The following is a 12,184-nucleotide window of genomic DNA, read 5'->3' on the forward strand; positions in this document are numbered from 1 at the left end:
GGTCCAGCTTACCTGTGTGACCCTGTGGGGGGGGCGGAGACACATGACTTATCTAATCTATTTATCTATATCACTCAATTCATCTCCATCTGGAAATCTATATACATTTCTGTTTTTATATCTATCTAAACCTGTCTAGAAATCCATCTTTCTCTAGATCTATGTCAGTATATAACTGAACTAATATATAGCAATTTAGAGAAGGAAAAAATAGATCAATATATCAATAAATAGTGATCTCTTTAAATCTGTATCTTAATGTCTATCTTTCTGTTTAATTCTATACATTTCTAACTATCTAGATGTATATCTCTATATGTCTATATCTTTAAATGCATCCATCCATCCATCCTCACTTTAATCATGACGGTCTTGGCAGTTCCTTGTTCTCCAATCAGCAGCACAGCTTTCTTCTGCTTCATGATGGTGTTCATGAGGAAGTCTGTCCTGACGTTGTCTACGTTGGGAACCAGGATGGAGGAGTACTCTGGTATCTGGTCTTTGGGGTAGACGTACTCTGGTACCTGGAGCACAGAGAACTTCCTGTAATTAAAGGTGGTTAGCTGAGCTGGTTTAACGCTCAGCAGTGACGTACACACACCTTATTGGACCAGTGCTCCCAGTCCCCGTTCTCACTGACAGTGAACTCAAAGATGGTTTCATCGTCTTCAGTGAGCGGCAGGTCTAAGGATGAGCTGTGGGCCTAACAATAAAATGAATATAATGAATGATACATAATAATGAAAATATTCATGGGAGAAGGAGAAATAAAATGATTAACATATAGTTTCATTAGTAACTACATACGTAGTTTTACACAAGTAGCTTTCTTTATTTAAACTACAGAAACTACAGCTTCAGAGCTACGTTAGCTTCCTACGTTACCTTCAGGAACGCCTCCATCTTGGCTCTGTCGTCCAGCTCCAGCAGCGCGCCCAAAGACCACATCACCGCAAACACAAAGAGTCGGCCAACGTTACCATGGCAACCCTGTTTCTCCTCCACGGTCGGTAACAAACCCTGGAACGAACAAGTGTAACAACAAAGATGTTTCTGTGTTATTGTTTTTTTGTGACGAGTTACACGGGAATCAATGAACAATATTTAAAACAGATAACGTAGCGGTTTCCAACCTGCAGCAGGTCGATGGTTTGTCTGATGTACATACACTCCAGCACCGCCATCTTTGGACTCACAGCAGTGAAAACAAAGTCCAGCAAGTCCTGGAAGACCAGAAGCATTTATTATTTTAGTTCATTTCTCTTTAGGAGCAAATGCTAACCATTTGGATAAGAAACAAACAGTTAGCTACTAATGCTATGAGTTAGCTTAGTAAACCTATAATGGAGCTGCTTCTCGTAAGAGACAATGGCTAATGCTAACAGTAATGTAACTGACTAGCAACTGAACCACTACTTGTTAAAGACCAATGCAAGCTAACAGTTAGTCTAGTAAACAGTTTCTGGATAGCGGCTATAGCTAATGCTATTGGTTAGCTTTGTAAAGCATTAAGAAAGTTGCCTATGGTTGGAGACTACGGCTAATGCTAATTAGTCAGCAGATTTTTGATCACCAAGTAAAAAATAGGACTACTAATGCTAAACTTGCTTTGGAAAGAACTTGTAATGCTAACAACCAAAGTAGCTACAACAGCTTCTTCTTAATAATGTAATGCTAACACCAACAGCAGTACTTTTCACTGGATTTAGTGCTAATGATGGTGCCACAGAGAAGCCTTAAAGCGACAGGACTCACCTGGTAACAACAGTCGAAGCAGAGTCTGAGGGCGTCGGCCTGCTGTTCAGGTAGCTTCTTTAGCCACGCCTCCAGGATAGGCCTCCAGCTGAGCACCGACGAACTCATGAACACCATCCCATTCCTGGACACCGTGGCAGGGGAAGCGTTGTCGATGTTGTGCGGTTCAAAGACGATCTGTGAGAGAAGATAAGGACACGTCACAACCAACATTACAATGACTGACAACCAAAGCTTAATTTGTGCAAGATCTGGCACCTCCCAGATTTTCACTGGCACTTGGATTCAGCACCTCATTTGATTTTTAGTGTTTTGATGAAATGTTTATGTATTATATTTGTGTCTTTTATTGAGTTGAAATCAATGTCAATGTAAACACAAACTGAACGTAAAAACTGAGCATGAGCGAGGAAGAGAAGGGAAAGTTAGGCCACGCCCACGCTACGTCTAAAGTGTGCTTTTCTGCAAAAACAATCTGTCAGCTTGGAAGATGGTTGAAAATGGCTAAAAAAAGATTTAAAGAGTTTTTTAAGTCAACAAGTGAAGCTAAGCCTGAGGTAAAGGTTGCTTCTGTGGAAACTGCAGAGCAGCAGTTAGCATAGCTAGAAGTAGAAGTTAGCATAGCTAGTAGCAGCAGTTAGCATAGCTAGTAGCAGCAGTTAGCATAGCTAGTAGCAGCAGTTAGCATAGCTAGTAGCAGCAGTTAGCATAGCTAGTAGCAGCAGTTAGCATAGCTAGTAGCAGACGTTAGCATAGCTAGTAGCAGCAGTTAGCATAGCTAGTAGCAGCAGTTAGCATAGCTAGTAGCAGAAGTTAGCATAGCTAGTAGCAGCAGTTAGTGTAGCTAATAGCAGCGATGATGCTAAGACAGAATAATAAGTTTGTAAATATTTTGTAATTGTGGGTTTTTGTGTTCTGAAAGTTTAGTGACCTTTGTGGCTAAATTAGCTGTGATTTAGCGCTGTCCTTGGTGCTGTGACATGTGACAGCTGTCACTCAGAGAGAGAGAGACGGATGCTCCGTAACGATTGTCCGTTCTTCTTTACCGCTGATTCATCATTCTTTTATTAAACATTTAGATGAATAGGTTGTTTGTGTTCACATGCTATTATTGGCTCATTTATTTAGCAAAAGAAGCTTTAAAATTGTGTTGTTCTGTGACATGTTTGTTTCTCTTACTGCCAGTACAACACACGACCAATGTTCTAGGGCCTGATGATTTACACATTAAGCACTGGTAACAACCATGTGAGAGCAGGAGTCATCACCTTGCAGCATGGCGCCATGGGGATCCGGTCTCCATTTGCCAATGTCAGAGTTTTATTATCGTCCAGAACCGAGTTCAGGTTCTCAATCCAGATGGCGTCAACCGGCCCATCCAGTACGATCCAGATGAACTCCCCCTGGATAAAAAACATACTGTAGCTGCACATCTTACCGACATATTCATGTGTTACTATGGTCTGTCAACCTTCTTGGCCTTCAAAGTCTTCCTCCACAGCGTGGAGAAGATACCGTCTGTCCAGTCGTTGGTGGTCACGTCCAGAGTCCCAAACATTTGCGATGCAGTGATGGCTTTAGGGTTCATCCTCATCTCGCGGTGGGGGGAACCACACTCAGTCATCGCCTTCATCAGCGTGTGGATACATGTCGTCTTCCCGGCGCCGCTGGGACCTAATGTCATCATGCCTGGTGAAATGGAAACGATGTCTTGGAATGAGCAATGTCCAGGAAGACCAAAGACTGTTCACTAAATATCTGCTTTGGCAACAATGAGACAAGGTAGAGTAACAGGAACTAGCCAAACGCACGCATTGGCTAGTTTGTGGTCACTGTTCCATCTTAGTAACGGAAATCGCTAGCGAGGTAATCTGAGTCACTCACTAAATTGATCTGGTTCATTTGAGTCCTTTGAATTTACTCCCTTCATATCTTATTAACATTTGTATGAATTTACTTTAACTGTAACAAAGTAATAAGCCTGAATGGTTTGAGTCCTGGTGGTTTCTGAGCTGTAGAACCAAAACATTTGAGTCCTCACCCTTACCGAGGGTATCATGAAACCAAAACGTGTGGTCTTGACTGTTTCCGGTGATAAATGGCTCATTGTTTGCTAATTGAAAATCAGCTTGAGTACCATGACGGACTCTCTGAGTCTCGTAGAGTTGAACCAGTTTGAGGATCCATGGAGGGTGAGGGATGAGGCCGGCCTGCTGAGCCTGACTAAAGATGGACGACTCCAGGTCTGGATAACCGGCTTTATCCAGAACTACAGAGACGCACAGTGAGAAAGAGACGTGTCTGTGGATCATGAACCAAACACTGGACATTGACGGTAAAAAACCTACTGATGCCTGGAAACAAGTCGTTGATCAGACTCATGAACAAAGGCTCATCCTCATCCACCTAAACAAAGACCAACTTATGAGCCACACAACAACAACGTAAAACCAATGGTGCACAGAACTGACAAACACACCAGTTTGGACAGATTCATGTCTCTCAGGACCCGCATCACCACCGTCTTCTCTGGTTCGGATGGTTTGGATCTCTTCACGGCCCCCAGGGTCCTCAATACGGACAGAATGTTCCTGAGACCAAAGTCGTAATGGACCTAAAGAAAAGACGTGAAGCAGGAAAGATCACTAAAGCCTCCAAACATCCTGTTCAGGTTACCAGATGTTTTGTTTCAGTATGTAGACCCTTTGTTCACAGATGTGCGTGAGTTATCGGTTAGAACTTGATGTTTGGTTGGACCTGTTTGGAGAGCTGCTCTTCACACAGTTTGTAGAGCGTGTAGAACTTCCGGCTCAGAACCTGGTTGTCACGGAAACCAGCGCTGGCAAGTTTGACCCTCATGATGATGGCTCGGTCTGGGACCATCATGGCCACCGTGCGGAACTGAATCTTTAGGTTCTCGGGGAGCTCTTGGCGACCGGCGTACCCAGGGTTCTGTAGGGTTGTGAGAGGAACAGTTCACTCCTGGTTATTTACTATAAGGTTTTTCCCTAAAGTAGATCTTTCTGTCCTTGTATTTTGGTTGTGGTTGTAATTTAAGGACAATAACCCATGTATTCTGTTAATGTCAGAGGATGACATTTTGAGTACCATGGTGAGGAAGATCCCAAACTCAGGGTCCATGTCAACCACGTCTCCATCAGTGAAGACGAACTGTTTCTTCTTGTTCTTCTTGCACTGCAGTACTATGTAGATCTGCTGGGCGGCGACGGAGAGCACTGGCAACTCAATGCGGTTGAACTCGTCGAAGCAGCCCCAAGCCCCGGACTGGGCCAGACCTGCAGCAGAACATTTAGAACTTTGTATGAAGAACAAGATTTAAAAGATTTGACTATCCGCTACACACTTCAAGGTTGTTTGAGATACATGACAATTATTTGTCACAGAATTGTAGGCCTTAACTGTTTGGTTAAGAATAGATATTAACCTATTACCCTATAACGTAGCCCCACCCCTTTACCCTTTAAATCTGGTCAGGCACTGTTGCTACGTGCTAAGCTAACAAAAATGTGGGGCTGGTTGCCAGCATTAGTAATTTAACAGTCTTATAAAAGACAGCACATTTACTAACATGAGTATGACAAGAAAAACACAACAAAATAAAATAAAATAATTAAATTACAACTATAAAACACACAAGGACTACAAAAATGTACAAAATTAACCAGAAAACCCACAAGTGTGAAGTACAAATAAAAATATTTCCAAAAATACTTAAAACGATGATACGACAAACAACAGGACTTCAAAACCAAGCAAAACAACAAGAAAAATACTCAAGATTCCACCAAAGAAGATTCCCTGAGCAGTGAAAACATCTTAACGTTTCCTTATCTGTCACACGGAAAAATAACAATACTTGGTAAGAAAATGAAACATCCGCTGCACAAACTGTTAACTGTCTCAGAAAACAGGCACACACTCACATGAACACTGATCACTCCCACACTTTCACACACAACCCGTTATTTTTCACTGTCTCCTCCAGGCCTAACCCCTCCTCCTTCCCTGCAGAGGCAGCAGGAGGCAAAGCGCCGTAAGGACAGCGCCATCCTGTGGCTAACCTGTGAACTAAAGATCCATTCCCAATGCTAACGTGCTGTTGTATTGAATTGAATGTTGTGTTTTTTGTTTTTTTTCGCAATGTTAGCTTGAGGCGTTTTTTCATGATCCCAAACTCCGCCCCTTTCTACAAGGGCCTAGTTTGGTTTTGTCTGTTTTACCTCTTCTTCTCACCCATTCTTCCGTATTTCTCATCTAAGAAACGGAGCTCTGTCCTGTAACTGAAACTGATTAATAAAGTATAATCAATACTACGGTGTCCATCACTGTCTACTGTATGCTGCTGCAAACCATCTGTAGACTCTCACACTGGCTGCTGTTCATCCATAAATCTGTTCTTGGACTTCTGCCTTCTTAGTTGACCATATATTTGATCAGGTCTAGTAACCGTCATGGACTACAGTCTCAGGATTATTAAAATTGTTGTTTCCAAAGTCAGAACAGAACTGGGTAAGACTGCCTTTAAATATGTCGCCCTCTCTTCATGGAACAGATTCCATATTTATATGAAACTAACAGATCTGGTCACTGTTGGAGAATTTTAATCTTTGTTAATAAACCAGGAAAGAGCTAGTGTTGGACAATGTCTACTTCTGACGGCTTGTCATCTTGTTTACAGCTGGTATCTGCAGAACTGCTGGTTGATGATGAACTGATGTATGAATGTATTTATTGTTGTTGTAACTGTGTAACTGCTGCTGCCATACCAGGTCCCTCTATTTCTAATCTCAATCAGGCTTTTATATGTTTAAATACAGGATATAATAATCAATCAATCAATCAATCAATCAATCTCATCCTTTACTAACTTTAAATTAAATTCCCTTTTGACAGATGAACGATCTTGTTACATTTACATGTATCTACTCTTTGTGTAAATCAGTTATGGCCCATAAGAGTTGAACATGTTTAATAATGCCTTTATAGATGCGTCCCAGTCCTCTGTAGTCCATCTGGTCTGAACAGTTGAACACCACCACATACTTCCCCAGACAGCGACCCATGTCCTTGGTGGTCTCTGTTTTCCCTGAAACACACAGTTGGTTTAGCAGAGTTTTCCACCTCAACCAGCAGCTCTCACACTGGTACCTGTTCCTGCTGGACCAGCGGGAGCTCCGCCCATACTCATCCCCAATGCCTGCGACAGAGTGATGTAACACCTGGAGGTCACAGACACATCAGTGTGAACAGTTCCTTTACATAACAGATAATAAACGTAAAGGTGTGTGCACCTGTCCGTTAGCGGCGTGATGACCAGTCTGTCTGTGCAGCCCAGGTATTCGTTACAGTACGTAAACTCTACATCAGTGATCTGGATGACGCAGCGATCCGCCTCCTCCAGGAAGTAAAACCTCGACTGTTTCTGCCACTCGAAGTCTGAGGGCGACCGCACGTTAAGGTGCACCTGATGAAATGAATTAGAAAAGAACAGAGCAGAGAGGTCAATGTGGAGCCGGTAGGAGTTCATTAAAAACAAAGCAGCAAATGTTAGCATTATGCTACTAAACCTCTTGTGGTTTCTTTAAGCACTAAAACCTGAGCAGAGGTCATTGTGGAGGCGCTAGGACTTTACAACCAACACAGGAGAGGGGTCACTATGGAGACCAAAAAAGCTACTGTAAAAAATATTACTAAAATGTTACAAAACCTATTCCGATGTCATTGTGCACAAACGCAAGAGCGGAGCAGTTATTGTGGAAACACAAAGTTAGCACACAGCCAATCAGAGAGGTCAATGTGGAGACAGTAGAAGCTTATTTAAAAAAAGCAGCAAATATTTTGTAGAACTAGAAAAGAACTCAGAGAGCGTAGACCTCCACTAAGCAGCTCAAGCTCAACGCGCTCCAGTCACGTAACCTCAGGATTATCATGACTACATGTCAACATTGAGCTGCTTTTTTTTTTTTTTTCTTTTGGTAGCCAGAACATCACCAAAATGTACTCACTTGTTTCTTGTCCCATTTATCAATTTTCCTGAAATTTCATCCAAAGCTATTCATAACTTTTCAAAGTGATCTTGTTAACGGACTGACAGATAAACATAACCTTAACGCTCTGCTCTACGCTTTGCTCTTAGCGGAGGTAACTAGGCCAGACCTGTGTTCACAAGGTGAATACGTATTTGGCAGTTGAAAATTGGACATGAAATAACAACCTGTATCTAGATTTGTTGACAAGTTTGTTCTTTTTACTAATTAAATAGAAAGTAATAATGCAGACTGACCTTGACCTTAAATATGACCTTGAGCATCTTCATGGTCACACATTGTATGGAAATGTTGTTCAATGGTACCAGTCTGAGCACTGTAACTTAATTTGTGACCAAGTTATTGGGAAAAAAGTATTTTTACATCTTTTTACTGGTAGGTCGTACAGCTTTGGTCCAATAATATAAAATACTTTTCATAAATGTAAGCATCAAACTTGTACGATAAACATTCATAGAGAGATGGAAAGTTTTGTTTTTTGACACTTGACGTGACCTTGAACTTGACATTTAGGCTCCAAAAAAGGTCGACTGCACATCCTTGACATTATGAGACGACATACGTGTCATTAGTGCTGCATTAATATTCTATAGGAGGAGTTACAGGACAAAGGAGTTGCAGAAGCAATTTTCAATTGCCAAATACAAATTTTGCTAATTTACTACAAAACCTCCAATGGATTCTTTGAGCACAAACACAAAAAGAGAGGTTGATGTGAAGACAGTAACAGTTTGTTAAAAATAAACAAATCTACTGTGAAATGTTGCTATTATAACCCTTTAGAGACTCAATAAAAAAATTAACTAAATAAAGACAGTAAACATGATTAAAACTCATTTTTGAAGAATTTTTGGCTGTTTTAAGAGTTGAAAACTTACTTTAAAACAAAAAATGATTTACTTTCATCATTTATTCAATGATCAATAATGAAATATAAGAACTACTGAAATAAAAGTGGTTAAAACTTGACAAAAATGTATTTAGTTGAGGGATCTCGTACCAGCTCATCAAAGATGTCTCTCTGGTGGACGTGGATGGTGATGAGCGTCTCGTACTTGGTTCTCTCGTTCCTGCTCAGCTCTTTGGTTGTCACGTCAATCAGCTCATTGAGGAGGTCCAGGAACTTCTGATTGGTCGTTTGCATGATCTGTTAGCCAGTGAATCAGCAGCAGTTAGCAATGGTAGCTTAGCACTTAGCGTAGCTGACAGTGCCAAATGATAAAGGGGCGGGGCTTCTTTATCAGGTCCATAATATAAACAACAAGGAACCATTTTTTAAACAGGTTCCTTGAATGAGGCATTTTCAAAATAAAAGCACCTTCTTGTCCGACTTGCTGAGGACCAGAGCTTCTTCTGCGTCTCTGGTCCAGATCATCTGGATTCCCAGCAGACCGACCTGAGCCGGGAACGCCGACTGGAACTCCAGCAGCTTCAGGCCGGGCTCGCTGATGGTCACGTACGCCTGACGAATGATGGCGTGGAGCGTTAGCCGTACTCCAGCTAGCAGCTGTGCTAACCACACCTCCACGTTACCCTGGCAATGGAACAAACATGTCACGTTTTAGCAAACATTGAACTTACGATACACACAGTTCAACTCTACTGTAGTGTCTGTATGTATACATGTATGCAGAGGTGGAAGTACTCACAGTTGCTTTTATGGGTACCTGTACTTTATATTTAGAAAACACAGACATATAGTTGTACAGTTTCCTTGGCTCTATCTCTATTGTCCTAATCAAAATAATAAAAACAAAACCAATAATGAAGAAGAGTAAATGTCTCAGTCCACATTGTCGTTCCTGAGTTTTCCAATTTTTGACCATTGAAAAAGGGAAAGAATAAAAAACATAAAAAATGAAAAAGAAAGGAGATCTCACTGTTTATACGTATTCTGTCCATTTAGACCAGAGGTCTGCAACCTGTGGCTCTGGAGCCTTATGTGGCTCTCTGACTCTTTTGAAATGGCTCCCTATAGCTTTAAAAATATATGTATTGAAACGAAGAATTGTTATTATGATATAACATGATATAACACTTTAACAACCTATAAATAAATCACATTGTGCATTAACTGCTACTTTCCTATAACATCAACTTTCCAGCTCCTGTGGCTAACCCTAAGTTTTAAATCCTTGGTAAAATAACTAAACTAACTAAAAGACTATTCTGGAAGAAAACAAAGAATCTAATTGTGTGGGAACAGATTGATTTATTTTTTGTAGTTTGGTGTTTTCCTGCACCAGGGGTAACCTCAGAGGAGTATGAGCAAAACGGAGTGACTTTGATACTGTTTTCTCCCATTGACTGAGGTTACCACTGGTGCAGGAAAACACCAAACTTCCGCTGCCTCCTGCGGGCGCAATTTGGCATCTCGCCAAAAACAAACCACATGTTTGGACTCGGGGAATAAAATGCTTCCGCTGGTGCCACAATTTTACAGAATAAGCTATTTTTTTTTGAGTTCTTCGCCTCAGTTCTGGCTCTACCGAGGGGGGATGCACATATTCGGACTCGGGAGAACCAGACCTTTCTGCTGACACCTTGTTTGGCTTGATCCGAGCATTTTTATTATTTTATTGAATAGCACCCTTAAAAAATGGCCGCCATATTGAATTTTTGATTTGCCAACGCCTTTTTCCAAAATAGCAGCTTTTAGAGATTGATGTGTGAAAAATGTCATGCTTTTCTACCAAAGTGAATGATTCTCTTGAAACATCTACTGGTGACATGAGGACAAATGGTTCTTTAGAAAACGTTACAGATGCTGATTTGGACCAAAGCTTGTCAAAAATGTGACTTTTACATCCTGAGGGAAAATGTATATTTTAGGTTTTATGAACAATATCCATCCATTCATTAGTGATTTCACTTTCAACCATTTTCTGGTGATGTTTTTTTTTATCATTGTTTGACCAATGATTAAAATCTAAATCACCAGGGTTTCACATGTAAGAGGATGTTTGATCTGAATATGTTATTTATATGATGATGTAACCCTATCCAATAACTCCTGATGTGGTGACGGTTCTGAACAGGTGTGAGGAAGAATCTCAGGTTTTTCCAACAAAATTCTCACATGTTGGACTGTGTTGTAATGCATGGTCACCCCCCCCCCCCCCCCCCCCAACCACACTTGCCCTAACCCCTTCCTTTTCCCATTTCCTTCTAACGTATTCTATACCATCATGTTTAGATGTTTGGAGATGATTTTGTTACGTGTCATAGATTTACACAATGAATAAATACCTGTAACAGGCCTAACTTGCCTCCTTTGTGATTAAAATAGTGTCTAACTTTAACTGTGTAACTGTAACAGTCATCTTTCTTAAATCCAAATGTATTTTCCCATTGTTGATAAATAAATAAAATGTAATCAATCCTTTTTTGGTCCAATTTGTAAATCTGTGACTTTTGTTTGGTCCCACCTGGGCCATGATTGGTTGGTTGAGCTCCACTGTTTCTCCTTCCTGAGACTGAAAACTCATCATCTGGTCGTAGACTTTCTCGTTAAAAACCACTCGGTTGACGTTGTCGAACAAACTGAGCAGATGAGCCTGAGGAGGAGGAGAAGGAGTGGGTTTAGAACCGTCAGGTTCAGGGTACGGTTCCTCACCTGGATGGTGTGAGAGTCCGACGCCTGGCCCAGGATCTCCAGCAGGGCGGGGTCGGACACGAAGAAGAAGCGAGGGAACAGCAGACGTTTGTTCTCCAGGTACCCAGAGAGAGACTTCTGACACAGCTCCAGCTGTTCCAACAGGTGAGGGAGCAGCTGGAAGAGGAGGCGGAGCCTTCGTTCAGAACGCTGCTGCCTGACTTTTAACTGGTGCTTCTAGAACATCCCACATCACCACCATTCTAGCTACTCTGCACTGGTTCTAGTTAAGTTTCACATAGAATATAAAATATTAGTTCTCACGTTCTGAGCGTTACATGGTCAGGCCCCTAAATATATCTCAGACTTGTTGTACCCCTACTCATCAGGGCGATGCCTTCAGTCTTCAGACCAGGGTCTCCTAAAGACCCCAAAAACTAAATGTAAAACCAGAGGAGACCTGGTGTTCCAGACTCTGGAATAACCTGCACCAGTCTCTCAGGGAGCTCAACTGTGTGGTTACTGTTGAAGACTTTACTTTACAGTAAAGCTTTTAGTTACTGGATTATAATTTTTATTTGTCCTTTAATGTTGCTGTTCTTATGATATTTATGCACTATTGTTTTATTATTCTATTGTGTTGCACTTGTACTTTTACCACAACTCTGTACAGCACTTTGTGATTTTATCTGTAAAAAGCGCTTTATAAATAAACTACTTACTTACTACATCTGTATGTGTCCTGTTCCCCATGCAGCCCTGCACC

The 12,184-nt window shown here is 41.3% G+C and overlaps 1 protein-coding gene across 1 annotated transcript in view; it reads right to left on the reverse strand.

Moving 5' to 3' along the window:
* dnah5l (dynein, axonemal, heavy chain 5 like) overlaps positions 1-12,184 on the reverse strand; it is a 63,363-nt gene that overhangs the window by 31,127 nt on the left and 20,052 nt on the right. The window contains exons 40-59 of the mRNA XM_028434110.1: positions 11,440-11,595; positions 11,252-11,380; positions 9,142-9,357; positions 8,824-8,970; positions 7,068-7,240; positions 6,925-6,995; positions 6,755-6,862; positions 4,864-5,051; positions 4,513-4,707; positions 4,235-4,369; positions 4,104-4,161; positions 3,893-4,024; positions 3,227-3,444; positions 3,024-3,158; positions 1,756-1,932; positions 1,134-1,223; positions 886-1,020; positions 602-703; positions 357-524; positions 1-22 (exon numbers count right to left, since the gene is read on the reverse strand). The exon at positions 1-22 is cut by the window's left edge and continues 185 nt beyond it. Coding sequence (XP_028289911.1) covers positions 1-22; positions 357-524; positions 602-703; positions 886-1,020; positions 1,134-1,223; positions 1,756-1,932; positions 3,024-3,158; positions 3,227-3,444; positions 3,893-4,024; positions 4,104-4,161; positions 4,235-4,369; positions 4,513-4,707; positions 4,864-5,051; positions 6,755-6,862; positions 6,925-6,995; positions 7,068-7,240; positions 8,824-8,970; positions 9,142-9,357; positions 11,252-11,380; positions 11,440-11,595 — 2,755 coding nt within the window. The remainder of the gene's footprint in view (positions 23-356; positions 525-601; positions 704-885; positions 1,021-1,133; positions 1,224-1,755; positions 1,933-3,023; positions 3,159-3,226; positions 3,445-3,892; positions 4,025-4,103; positions 4,162-4,234; positions 4,370-4,512; positions 4,708-4,863; positions 5,052-6,754; positions 6,863-6,924; positions 6,996-7,067; positions 7,241-8,823; positions 8,971-9,141; positions 9,358-11,251; positions 11,381-11,439; positions 11,596-12,184) is intronic.

Source organism: Gouania willdenowi, chromosome 20, assembly GCF_900634775.1.
Source record: "Gouania willdenowi chromosome 20, fGouWil2.1, whole genome shotgun sequence".
In the NCBI taxonomy this organism is placed as follows: Eukaryota; Metazoa; Chordata; class Actinopteri; order Blenniiformes; family Gobiesocidae; genus Gouania; species Gouania willdenowi.